The 13,550-nt window shown below is 35.1% G+C and overlaps 1 protein-coding gene across 1 annotated transcript; it reads left to right on the top strand.

Moving 5' to 3' along the window:
* Nucleotides 1-11,113: 11,113 nt before the first annotated feature.
* On the top strand, nucleotides 11,114-13,119 carry M406DRAFT_341153 (alpha/beta-hydrolase; the record flags this gene model as incomplete). The annotated part of the gene is made up of 4 exons (XM_040921631.1): nucleotides 11,114-11,126; nucleotides 11,322-11,953; nucleotides 12,081-12,573; nucleotides 12,779-13,119. The coding sequence occupies 4 exons, from the start codon at nucleotides 11,114-11,116 to the stop codon at nucleotides 13,117-13,119; spliced, it is 1,479 nt and encodes a 492-aa protein (XP_040774683.1).
* Between the last annotated feature and the right edge of the window lie 431 nt (nucleotides 13,120-13,550).

Here is a 13,550-nt window from a genome sequence, read left to right on the forward strand (position 1 = left end):
ATTCTGTAGTGAGTAGTAGCAGATGATACTTCGTTTCTTCTCCTCCAGCAAAATATATGAGATGGAATAGGAAAGATGAAAAGAAAATGTGTTTTGCAAATAAAAAGGAAATATGAACAGAAAGAAATCAATTTTCTCTACAAGCTAGGAATGCTGATTTAGTTGGGATTAGTATAAATATTTCATTTCTATTTGCTTTCTTCTGTTCTCGCCTCTCCTTCTCTGCTGCTCGTATAAAATGTTCATTGTTACTATTACTAACTTCATTTTCATCCTCAGCATTATTATCCGCTTTAGTTGCTAAATTGATAATCTCTAAATCAGGACTAGTCTGGCTAAGCGTGGAGTTGTGCTTAATGATATCTGGAATCCAGAATGTAGCATTGTTGCTTGAATCTGCTTTTTAAACTTTGAAGATATTATTATCTAGTTCTTCTTACTAGAAAGCTTTTATTGAATCCAGCTTTTCTGCTAATAATTAGCTAGATTGAAGCTTAATATCTTCTTTTCAGAGCATAAGCATCTCGGATTTCCAAATGCTATCTATATTCTATATAAACTTTTTAAGATTAATAGCTGAATATATGCTTTTTAGCAGAACTCCGTTTATAGTCTTAAGCTTATAAGCATATTTGTCTAGAATCTAAGCAATCAAATATAGATTCTTCTATTTATAAAAGATTTTAATATTATATAAGTAGCTTATTTTCCGAATATAGTTATAGATAAGCATAAGATTTCTAATATTCAATTGAGATTTTCGTATTAGATCTTATATTTGATTTTTAGCTGCAATCTTTTAGCAGTATGCTTGAATAGCTTTAATTGCTTTCTGCATATTATCTTTCTTAGCTATAATTATTCTTAACTGCATTTCAAACATTTTCTAAGGGGATTAGTTTTTAGTTTATATAAGAACTCTCTATATCAGAATTTCAATTTCAATTAAAATAAGCAGCTTCTAATCAAAAATCAAATAGAAGAAGCTGTATTCATACAACTAGTAAATTGTAGTTCTTTTAGCAAAGAATGCAAGTTTCAAGTACTGCTTTCATCTTCAGAATTGAGCATTAGCTAGCTTAGCAAGAGCACTTGCTAAGAAAAGATAATCAGCTTCTATTTGTTCTTGGGTATGAGAATTGTAACTAAAGATCTGAATAAGTAGAATCTCAAGAGCTCTGATGGTTTTGGCTATTTCAGTTTTGTTTTCTGGTTTTTCATTAATAGTAATTTTGAGAGAGCATTTGAATATAAGAATAATCTTCTTCAAAATGAACTTTTTCATTTCTGCAGCTGTAGCTTTCTTAAGGAGTCTTGCAAGTATATAGCTAGTTAGGTTATAATGAGTCTTTGCAAGATATTTGTAACTGCTATTCTTAGCTATATATTGAATATTAATATTAATCTTTGTAAAGAATTGATTTGAAAGAGTTGAGATTACTTCTTTCTTTTATATCTTTGGATCGAACTTTGTATACTTCTTGCAATCCAAGATAGCATTAGCTATATTTATTCAGAAATCTTTTCAGTAGTAGAGTTGCTTAATATAAGCTACTATAGAATCTTAGCTTTAATATTCAAATTTAGCATAATATTCTCTAATGATTTAGCAATAAAGATTAGAATTATCTACTATTTATTAGCATAGGAGTTTTGCATTAGTATAATACTATAGAGCTTAATTAAGTATTTGATGCTTTAATATTTTTATTATAAAGTTCTTGCAATTTCTTTTGAAGAGTTTTAATAGAATAATTTCATAATATAAGAACTCTGTATACTATTTTAATTATTTCATTTACTAAAGAATTGAATTTAATAGTAGTACTAGATTAGCTTTATCTAAGTTTATGCTATTAAGCTGAATATTATACTAATTCTTAATATTGCTATCTTTGTTTTTCTTAGATAGCATTAAGTATAGAGATTGAGAAAGAATATTAGCTATAGAATTCTTTGATTCGAGAATGTATTTAATAATAAAGTTAAATATCTTGATTACTGCTATTCATCTATTCAGAAGAGCACTAGATATATTATTCATTTCTTTATTGAATTGATTTATTAGAATGCGAGTATTAGTTTCCAGAATGAAATAGCAATTATAGAAATGCTGCTGAAGAGATTGTAGAGTATAGAGAATAGCACGATACTTTCTCTTGGTAGCATTATACTTCTGTACTGCAACTATTCAGATTCTGCTAATGAAATATGCTAGCTTTCGTTTATTCTCTACTATCTATATTAGTATAGCGCTTTAGCTTAATAAGCTTGCATTTATTATAAGAATAATCTTTTCAGTATTAGTGCTATAATTAATTGAAATAATGATTGAATGAAATATGAGTATTTGAATAAGTTTAGCAATAGCTTCTTTCTATTCCTTTTTTCATTTCTATATAGCACTTTTCTTAAGAAGATTATAAAATAGTTAAGCAATAATTGCAAAGTTCTAAATCCAAGCTGTATAATAAATGATTAGTTTGATAAAAAAGCGGATGTTTTTGATATTCTTATATTCTATTCAAGCTAGAAGCTTTTCTATCTTTCTATTCTAAGGTTATTGTTCGCTGGAATTGATAATATAATTAATTATATTAATTTTCATTCAGTATTATTCTAACTTGAATACTGAGATTATAGCTCTAGCTAGCTTTGCATTTATAAGAATCTTATTAAGATTTCTGATATACTTAGCAATGTATCTATGCATTTCGAAAAAGCTTGGAATCTCTTCATTTCTATAGATTGTTATAGGATTACAAATAGGAATGTTGTTAAGAAAAGGCTAGCATATATAAGGAATAAGATTATATAGAAATCTGATTATTATTCTTATAAACTGAGCAATAGAGTTAGTAGCATTCTGGGATAGAGTATATATTCTGAACAGGCTTAAGAGTATTAAAAAGATTATTATATCTCTGCTATTAGAATGCAGTTATACTTAATTATATTCAGAAAAGAAGTTAAGTAATAAAAGAATCTTGTATATAGCGAACTTCTCCAAGAATTTATCTGAAATAGGCAGCATGAAGGCATTCTTGAAGCTATACTTATTATACTTTTGAGTATTATTGATCAGATGTAAGCTATTATTCTTTTTGATAATAAGAAACTAATTGTTTTTGTATAATGCATAGCTTTTCTTAATAATCTTCTGCTTAATATATTATTTCAAAAGCTTTATTAATTTTAGCTTAAAAGTATTAGGAATTGGAATATGCTTTGCTTGAAAGATCTTATAAGATATAGTTCTGATTTCTTGCAAAAAAGCTACTTTCTCAATAATCTTTCCAATCTCAGTAAAGTTCTATATAAGAGCTTTAATCCTGTTTCTCAATATATATTTGAATATTTCCTTCTCAGCTTTAAAAAACCTTTTATAGTTTTTCTTTTGCATAGCAGCTCATTAGTTAGATTTCAGGTATTGATTAGGATTCAGATTGCTAAACTTGGATTCAATCTATTCATCATACTTGGTAAGCTTTGTAGATTGCTGAGCTCATCTCATCTCCTCAATCTTAGCAAGCTTCTATTCGATTATTCCTTCTAATACTAAATCATTAAGCTGAGAATCATTAATTGGCTTAATCTTCTTGTTTTTGAGCTTGTAAAGAGTATTGATCAGATTTAAAACATCTTTTCTTTCCTTTCTCATACAATGTAGCTAGCATGAATAGCGCTGGCTGCTGTACATTCTATATAAGCAAGATCCTCGGATTGCTTCTTTCTTATTTACTATAGAGTAATTCTTCTTCAACTTCCTCTTCATCAGTTCTACTATTAACTCGTTTATAATAGCTGCAATATCTCGTTCAGATATAGATATTATAGCTATATCTTCCTTCTCCAATAATATCCACTCTGGAATAACTTCTCTGCTAATAGCTCTGCATTCCTCAGAGTAGCTGCTAGTACTCAGTTTTTTGGTATAGTTCTGTATAAACCCTTCCTTTCAAGAAGTTTCTAACTGCTGATTGTAGTAATCAGTTGTACTTCTTCAAAAGCGAAGCTTGTATAGAGAAATCCGGAAATGGAATAATTAAAGAAAAGCTTAGTTTATATTATAAATAGCATTTCTAATAGTATAGAATAATTTGGTAATATTAATCTATTATTAATAATATAGAATATTATCTGTTCAGAGAAGCTGCTATAGAAAATATTGATTTTAAGAATTCTAACAAATATTATATCTGATCCATTATATATATATAAGATAATATTTGATATTAGCATATAAGATAAGTATATGCTTGAATATAAAGAGAAAGCTATTAAGCTCATTTCAGTATCTATATTCAGTATTGCTTATACAGATTCATTCTCTTTATCTCTTAGCTGCAGAAGGATGTATGCTATTGAAGCAATGCTTCTATCTTGAATGCTGCTGAAAGCAGTTATGAAAGCTATTACAAGAGGAAATGAGAATTTGTTAAAAGCTCAAATCATATTAATAATAAGCTTGATATAGCTAGATTCAGCAATAAGGAATAAAGCTTGAACTGCAGATAGTTAAGCTAGTCTCGAAAGATACTCAGTAATATTCCGAGTATTAATAATCTAACTATCAATAAGCTCTTCAGGCTGGAAAAGCATCGAGATTCCGAGTTTATGCTGCAATAAATTAGCTAATCCAGCAGTATTTATCTTGTATAGATCTGAGCTGGTTTGATTATTGAGATTAATAATTTTTCGAGCTCTAGAGCTAACTTCTTGAAGATTATAAATCAAACAAGCTTCTCATTCTGATAATATAACTATCATCTTCCAGCCTGAAACTTTCAATAAGTAGTTTAGAAACTAATTTAGAAGCTTATTACTAATAGCTTGAATTATTAGCTTTCTATCCAGACTATTGAATTGCTTATTGAATTTCTCTAGTTCAATATTCCTGAAATATATAGAAATCTTAATAGTTCTTACACTTGCATCTCCTTCAACCTCACTATCATCATACCCAGCCTCCCTAATACAGTACTTCTTTGCTTCACCCGCATTTATCTAAGCTTAAATAAGCTCAACATCTATAGCATTGATGCTGGAAAGCTTTAGTAGATACAGTTCAGCTTAAGCTAAAGTAAGATATAACTTTCCTACTTAAATCTTATTAGCATTGCTAAAAATCTTAATATTATTAGTTCTATACTAATTATTGCATTTGGGAATGAGATTAATCTCTTCTCATAATATCTTATTCTTAGCTATCTTAGAATTTCTATATTATTTCTTATTCTCTTGAACCAAGCTAATATATCAAGAGATTCAAGAATTCTCAATACTCTTCAGCTACTAATTCTTACAGAAACTAAGAATCAGATGAATTATATTGCCTTTAGGATTATCTTAAGCAAATATAATCTGGCTATATAATACTGATTTTGATCTAGAATTTAGAAATTCTAAGTAATTACTAAAATGCTACTCTAGCTTCGCTAATGCTGAAGCATAGCAAATGCTATAGTTTATAACAGTATGGAGTTCTATGCACTTATAAGCTCCATAAAACTTTGATTCATAGCTATAGCATTTATACAGAGTTCTGTTCTTCTTTAGGATTTTATTAATCTCTGCTTACTATGCTTCAGAGTACTGCTTTCCCTTGTTTTTCGAATTTGTATAGATAATATTCATCTATAAGGAATTTGCATTTCTCTGGGAAGAATTCCTTATAGAAATAGTTTGGAAATGCTTGATTAGTTATAAGATCTTCTATAGAGCTTTGATTTAGTTATATAAGATATTCTATATCTGTTTGAAAGCATTAGTCTGCAGCTTTAAGGATTTTGCTATTGCAATTTAATTAATGCAGAATTGCTTTATTATTGAAGCTAACTAGTTATATTCTTAGTTGCTCTTCTAAGCAGATTCAGCTTTCAAGATCTGCTTAGTTAGTTCAGGCTGAGCTTGCTAATTATAAGTTGATTATTAAAGCAATTGATAGTATAATAGCTCTATTGCTTATTCTAATAGATTTATTGGTTAACTGGAAGCATTATGCATTGAATATAGAATAGGAATGAGCTGTATCTGATCAAGAACCAGCTAAGATAGAAATATAGGAAGATCTTGGAATTGAGCCTGTTAATGAAATTGAAGGTTAGTAGTACTAGAAGCAAGTTGGTTTTGAGTTTCCTTCTGGAGTACTTTATAATGAATCTTCAACAGCTTTTTCATAAGATAAGGCTACTTCTTATTGCTAATGCTTTTAGCAGTAATACTATGATTAGCTTAGAAGCGCTTGATTCAGATTGAAGAAAGCTTTATTCATGCTTCTGCTATAGATTAATTATTTCTAATCTTAAGATAAGTAAAAGCATTATTATAATCTATAATGAATAATTAAAAGCTAGCAGCATTAGTAATAAAATGATTATTAATAATATTTAAGTACTTCTGCTTAGAAGTATATGTTTGAAGATAGTTTCAAGGATAATAAGCAACTAATAATTACTCCTTCTATTCATTCCAAGTTTTAGCGCTTATAGTAAATCTTTTTACTTCTCTAGTAATGATTATATCTGTATAGAAGCTTTTCATGAAGTTGAGTACTTAAGTATTATTAATCCCTTTGATCTAATGCTATCAGTTGAATTGCTTCAGCTACAAGAAGACTTTCACACAAGTAAACAATATTAACTTACTATCAGCAAGCTCACTGTAAGAGGGGAATCTAAAGTTCTAATTATAGTAATTGTTAGCTAGGTAGTTAGCTGAACTGAGTATCTGATTGAAAGAGCTCTCAGATGTAAAAGCTATCTTCTCTCTTGGTTATTGCTTCCTCCGATATTTCTTTGCCTTTCTGATTTGAGATTCTTGAGTTAAGAGCGCTATAGCTGGAATGCCTTCTGTATTCTGCAGAAGATAATACTGTAAAGATTAAGAGGATTTAGATGCTTGAGGAAGATTCAGTTTGTAAGTAGAGCATATATAAGATCTGTTTTGTAATGAATAATAAGGAATTGAATTAGCTATTCTGTACTATACTAAGATTTTCTTTATTAATAATTCTGCTAATTAATAGAAGCATTTCTGATTAGATATAAGATATTAATTAAAGTTTAATATTGAATGATATTATTATAATTCTTGATCTTTATTCCTTATATGCACTGATAATTCCTTATCTTCATCTTTCTATATTCTTCGCTTTTGAAATAATGCAATTAGCAAGCTTTTGATTCAAAGAATTAATATAGCTAAATATGTTTAGATAGAGCATACTGATTGAATCATTGCAAGAAGCATAGATCTTATTAATTATACTACTTTTCTCTACAGAATACTATTTACCAAAAGCATTCCATTCTGTAATTTAATCATAAATCTATATTCAATATAATTAAACTTTCCGCTGCAGCTTGTACAGATCTGAGCTATATCAGCTTCTGTATAGAATTGTTGATTAATATAAGAAATGTTGGAAAAAGGAATTCATTTCTTTGTAATATTAGCCTGCAGGCTTAATGCATCGTTCACCAGCCTATAATCAGAACTCATATCACTCCTCCTCTGTTCATCCATCTCCTCTCTACAAGAAATCTCAGGCATAATCCAGAATCCAGATATAATGTATAGCCTGTTGTATAAGCATAATAGATAAAGGAAATAAAAGAGCTTAGCAGGGAAAAAGAGTGCATCTGTTCATAGGATAAACTTGCTACTCTTACTGATTCTTACGAACTGTAATGCAAACAGCTCTGAGCTACCAGCCTGAACAGCTAAGTCTACACTTACCGCACTATTGAATCAGAACTAGAGCGCTGTTGCTCTTGAAAGAAAAAGGGATAAACAGCTGCTGAAGCAATGGGCAAGGGCTTATGCAATCCAAGCGTGCCTGTACAGATGAGGACAGCAAACTAAGGCTATACGGGTGCAAGAACAGGGTGAAAAACCTGTCTTAGACCTGTCCAAAGGGTTCAAAATTGAAAGGAAGAGAAAGGATGCTTGATTGTTGCTTATAGCTAAAGAATTTGAAAAGTGGGTGGTACCCTTTATATGTATGAGGACCCTTGATCCACTGTACTCCACGTTCCACGGACTACCACCCTGGCCACCACAACAATATAAGAATAAAGAGATTCCTTAAGAAGCTATTATATTCTGTATTGCTCAAGAGAGTAATATTGAACTATTCTTGAACAAGAATTATCAAAATGTAATGAATATTGCAGCAATCTGAAGATTCTAAAGTATATAAAGAGTTTATGCTAATAAGAGCAGTATCAAAGTATTAAGTTCTTAAATACGGAACTATACAAGTTCTGATAAGCAATACAAGTATTCACTGCTTTTGGAGCTACTCAGTATATAAGACTGAATACTTAGATTAATAACTGAAGAGCTATATACTAAAGCTATTTAATGATAATAATTGTATAGTTATATATTCAACTCTTCAGTATGGATTGCTAGGATTGCTAGCAAGTCTAGCGATCCGAGATGTAAAGCTTGCTGAGATCGCTAGCAAGTCTAGCGATCCGAGGTATAAGGCTTGCTGGAATCGCTAGCGAGTTTAGCGATTCTCTCTTCTTTACAACCCTAATCCTGGATTATGTAACTAATGCTTTGTTAGAATATTGGGTTCTTGATATCTGATCCTTGTTACTCGTGACCTGTTTCGTGACTTGCATGTTGGATGAGTTATAACAATTTAGTACAACAGGAAGAATTAAGAGAAGAAATCTAATAGAAAGGAATTTCCTGATTCTTATAAGATGAACAGAAAGGCATAGTAAAAAAATTTTAAAGAATAGCAGAAAGGAAACTTTTATATTCTATAATTTTTTGAGAACGAGATTTGGAAATGCAAGATTTGTTGATTCTATTCAATATAATAAATTAGAAAAGCATAATCCTGCACAGAAATAGCTTGCTAGGAAATTTATAGAAAAATTATTAAGAATAACAACTAATAGAAAGAAGATAATATTATAACTTATTTAATATACAGATTATAGAACAAGCTCTGCTAAACAGAAAATTAAATATTATAATTCAATATTGAATAACTAATAATAATTATATAATCTGGAATAAGAATTATAATAGAAATGAATTATTGAATTATTGAAATGATTTAATAAGCTTAGATTATTTAAATTGCTAATAATTCAAAACAAGCTATACTGAAGAGCTGAATATATAAGAATATATTTATTACTACTAGATAGATTATCAGAATATAGCTCTTTAGTTATTAATCTAAGTATTCATTTGTTATATACTTGAATAGCTCTAAAGGCGAATAATCAGCACTTGTATGGATTATAGTTATATTCCGTATTCAGTGGATTCTACTTTGATACTGCTTTTGTTAGCATAAATCTTTTGTATACTTCAGATCTTCGGATATTGCAGTGCATTCATTACAGCTACATTTCCGTATTCAAGGCCTTATACTTAGCACTGCTCTTGTTAGCATAAACTCCATCAGTACTTAGAAATCTTTGGATTACTGCAGTGCTCATTACAGGAAGTCAGAAAGCCATGTATTATAACTCATTTAACATGCAGGTTACAGGACGAGCCACGGAAACAAGTGAGCCTGAGAAGCTAGTTTTCAGATCCAACCACTGAGTTACAGGAAGGCTTACGTAACCCGGGGTTAGGGTTATGAAGGATAAGAGAATAGCTGGGCTTGCCAGCTATTCCAGCGAGCCTTATACCATGAATAGCTGAGCTTGCTAGCAATCCCAGCGATCCATACTGGAGAGCTAGATATATAATCTTACATTCATTATCAGTAGATAGATCATTGTCTATAGCTCTTCAGTCATCAATCTAAGCATCAGATTACATACATACTCTGGTAGCTCCAAAAGCAGTGAATACTTGCATTCAGGCTTCAGTTATGTTTCCGTATTCGAGGCCTGTACTTGGCACCGCTCTTGTTAGCATAAACCCCTTGTGTACTTTGTCCAACTTGGACTCCGAACAGTGCCTTTCACGGTGTAATAAGCACTGCAGTTATCCGAAGATAACTTAGTAATTGTATTAGAGTTTCTCCAAATGTAAAAGAACTACTGCGCTTAACTCCTATAGTGGTAGCCATGGCGGGCACCCTTTTTTTCCGAAGCATATCGCCTGCAATTATCCCGAGCCAACTTCAAGCTGCAGTTCGTATCCGATCTCCGCAGAGTGTGACGGCATAATGGCTCCGGATGGCTTACAGATGCCTGCATCATCGCATGGTGCTGAAGCCAAAATTGCGATCTCGGGTTTATGTGATACCGTGGCGGCAGCTTCGATGTAAATAGTTTATGTATATCCTGGATTACTATGGGGGAGGGGAGTTAATATATAATGAGAAGACTAGCAGCACGACAGCAAAGCATGCGTGTTCTTATAGCAAATCAAGTATAGATTAAAGATGCGCTTCGCATGGGATATACTCTTTCTGTTATGCGCTGCCCATACAGCCTGGGCTAGCAGCATCAATAGCAGTAGCCTGACTATTGATTTGGGATATGAGGTAAGTGGTTAAGTATGATACGCTCCATGAGACGACGCCCCCTGGTCTCTATGAGAACTGTCTATATTGCTGAAACTCTACACACTCAGATCTACCAAGGTTACTACAACGCTAGCGCAGACTTGAACATCTTCAAAGGGTATACTTTATTGCGGCATTCTCTAGGAGGTAATATAATATGACTTATCATGTCCTCATCTATAGTTTACGATATGCCGCACCCCCAACGGGTAGTTTGCGGTGGCAAGAGCCTCAAACTCCTGCTCTGAATCGAAGTGAGATACTCAAAGCAACATCTTACCCTCCACGCTGTCCCCAAGCTCCAGATTCGCCTCTGTAAGTTAGCATAGCTTCTTTCCAAAAGGCGACCAGGCTGGGTATGGCCAGGAACACTGAAGTGGACCATAGAGTGGCGGACTTCGACTTTGATGAGTCTGGCCTGGGCAATGAGGATTGCTTGTTTGTGAGTGTCTTTGCACCATCGAGGTGAGTATTTATTATCTTCCTAATATTTCAAAGCGGGAAGTATAATTTGCTTAGAATGATCCAACAACCCGAAATTGTCACTATGCTATTTAGAGGGCTCGAGTGCCAGACGCTGATCGGCCAGATTGCAGTGCTCGTGATCTTCCAGTTATGGTCTGGATTCGTGAGTAGTCACTTTAATTATCGCAATTTCACGCTTCACGGCCCGGGTTCTGTGACATCCTCCTCAGCACGGTGGCTCACCGTCTCATTGGTTTGTGCCAATGTCCCCAGTTCTGTTGCTGGAGCTGGCCAACATTCATATATTCATCCAAGATCATGCAGCTCTTGCAGCCTTTGGCTGATTTATTTCTTGCAGATGGAGGAGGTTATGGCACAGGACAAGGCAACACCGAGTTCTGGGAATTATTGAGTACGAACGACAACGGATTCATACTCGTCCTCATCCAATATCGTCTGGGCGCCTTCGGCTGGCTCTCGTCCGAAGACCTTGTCAAGAGTGGTGGTATTCCGAATGCCGGCCTCCACGATATGCGCTTCTCCCTGCAGTGGGTGCAAAGCCACATTTCGAAATTCGGAGGGGATCCAGACAGGGTGACGATCTCTGGCGAGAGCGCAGGTGCAGGCGCAGTGATGCTTTTGGCTATGACCAACGGCGGAGGCGAGGGTACTTCTCTTTTCAGCAACGCCATCACTGCATCACCATATCTTCCCACGCAGTGGGACTACAATGGACTCGAGCCCACACAAGCATACAAGAGGTTTGCGGCTGGGGCTGGTTGTGCAGATTCCTTGAAAAACCATTCGGCACTTGACTGCCTCGTCGCAGCAGATACCATCACTCTACAAAACACAAGTGCCCATGTTAGTGGTGGCTACAAGTATGGCCAGTGGGTATTTGTTCCTGTCACCGATACGGACCTTCTCACAGAGCGCCCATCTACCCAGCTCAATGCAGGCAGAGTTAATGGTCTTAGGATGCTGACAAGTGTAAGTCGATGCATTTCACCTGCGTAGGGTTCATACGAATTTCTTTCAAATGATCAAGCTATGCCACCAGACACTATTTATATTCTTCTGAGCTCAACCCTAAAATAATCACTGACGAGCTATACAGAATAACGCGGACGAGGGCCAGGGCTTTGTGCCGCAAAACATCACCTCGGCAACCAATTTTGAGGAATTTGTCACGGGCCTGTTTCCGCTCATGTCGAGCACAGACATCGATCGTCTGCTAGAAGCGTACTCAATTGCACCGGTGATCCAGGGGCCTCTGTTTAGCACGCTTGGGGACACGGGTCCAACGTCGCTCAATCAATCCGAATTCGCTACTGGACAACAACAACGGGCAAATAATCTCTACGCCGAGACGACCTTTGTCTGTCCCAGCTACTGGCTAGCGAATGCTTACTCGAAGTCAGCCTCGGGCGTTCATGGAAGTAACTCAACGAAGGGCGCATGGAAGTATCAGTTTTCGGTGCCCCCCTCTGAGCATGGTGCGGATCTCGATGCTTACCAGGCTTTCAACCGAGAAACCCTGGGAAAAGGCACGATGACCGCAGCTGCGAGGCAAGCAGTACAGCTAGCCTGGGGAAGATTCATTATTCATGGTAATTTCATCCCAGAATCGCAGCCTCCGCCCCTCCTGTCCGTGAATATCACTGCCTTTCCCCCCTCCTTTCCTAAGAGAAAGGAAAACCCACCCCCGAGGCTTGGAGTGAGGGAAGTATAGCATTTACGCCCGATGTTTCTGTACACCGCCTTTTGTAATGTTTTCTCTGGCAACTGTTGAATTAACACACAAATTCCGAGCAGATGACCCTACCCTCCCTGAAGATATTATCCGATCACTAACGACGTCGGCTAATGGCACATCAACGGGTGAAAATATCTCAGCCATTTCCAGCGCAAACTGGTCCAGATGGTCCGTGGACGTCTCATCGGGTGGGAATCATATGTTGAATGTCAACATGACTGGTGGTGTGCCCGAGGTCATCAGCTGGACGCCTGTCGATGGGACAACAATCAACGTGACACAAATGGTTAACCCTGGGCTGGAGGCCAGATTTCGTATGGTTAATGCAAACTCCTGGGAAGGAGGCAGAGGCGAGCGATGCAGGTTGTGGCAGAGTCTCGGCGCTGTGGTCCCAGAATGATGGCCAAGGCGCACATGCTGATATTGCGCCAAGATATTCAGACCTTGTGATTGTCCATTACTGCCGCCGTTGCCTGCCCTACGAAACCATCATCTCGCTCTGTATGTCTTTACTGGGTGTCCACCAATAATATGATCTAGAGCCTTACACTCATAACAATACGGACAGATCACCGAGAGTCATATATGCCTTCACAGGGTCCCTGGGAGGTCTCCGGGGAAAATGACACCCATGTTCTCTGCCAGTCACACTGTAGAAATATGGATTTATTTATGAGGCTTCAATGTAGGAATTTTTGTTTGTTGGCAGGGAGTGATACCTACAGCCATGACCACGAAATTGAGTGTTCGGGTCGCTGTGAACACTTCACTGGATCTCAAACTAAACCACGCAACTCGGTGTACATATAGTCTTGCTTGATTTTCATTGAT

Source organism: Cryphonectria parasitica (assembly GCF_011745365.1).
Source record: "Cryphonectria parasitica EP155 unplaced genomic scaffold M406scaffold_6, whole genome shotgun sequence".
Taxonomy (NCBI): Eukaryota; Fungi; Ascomycota; class Sordariomycetes; order Diaporthales; family Cryphonectriaceae; genus Cryphonectria; species Cryphonectria parasitica.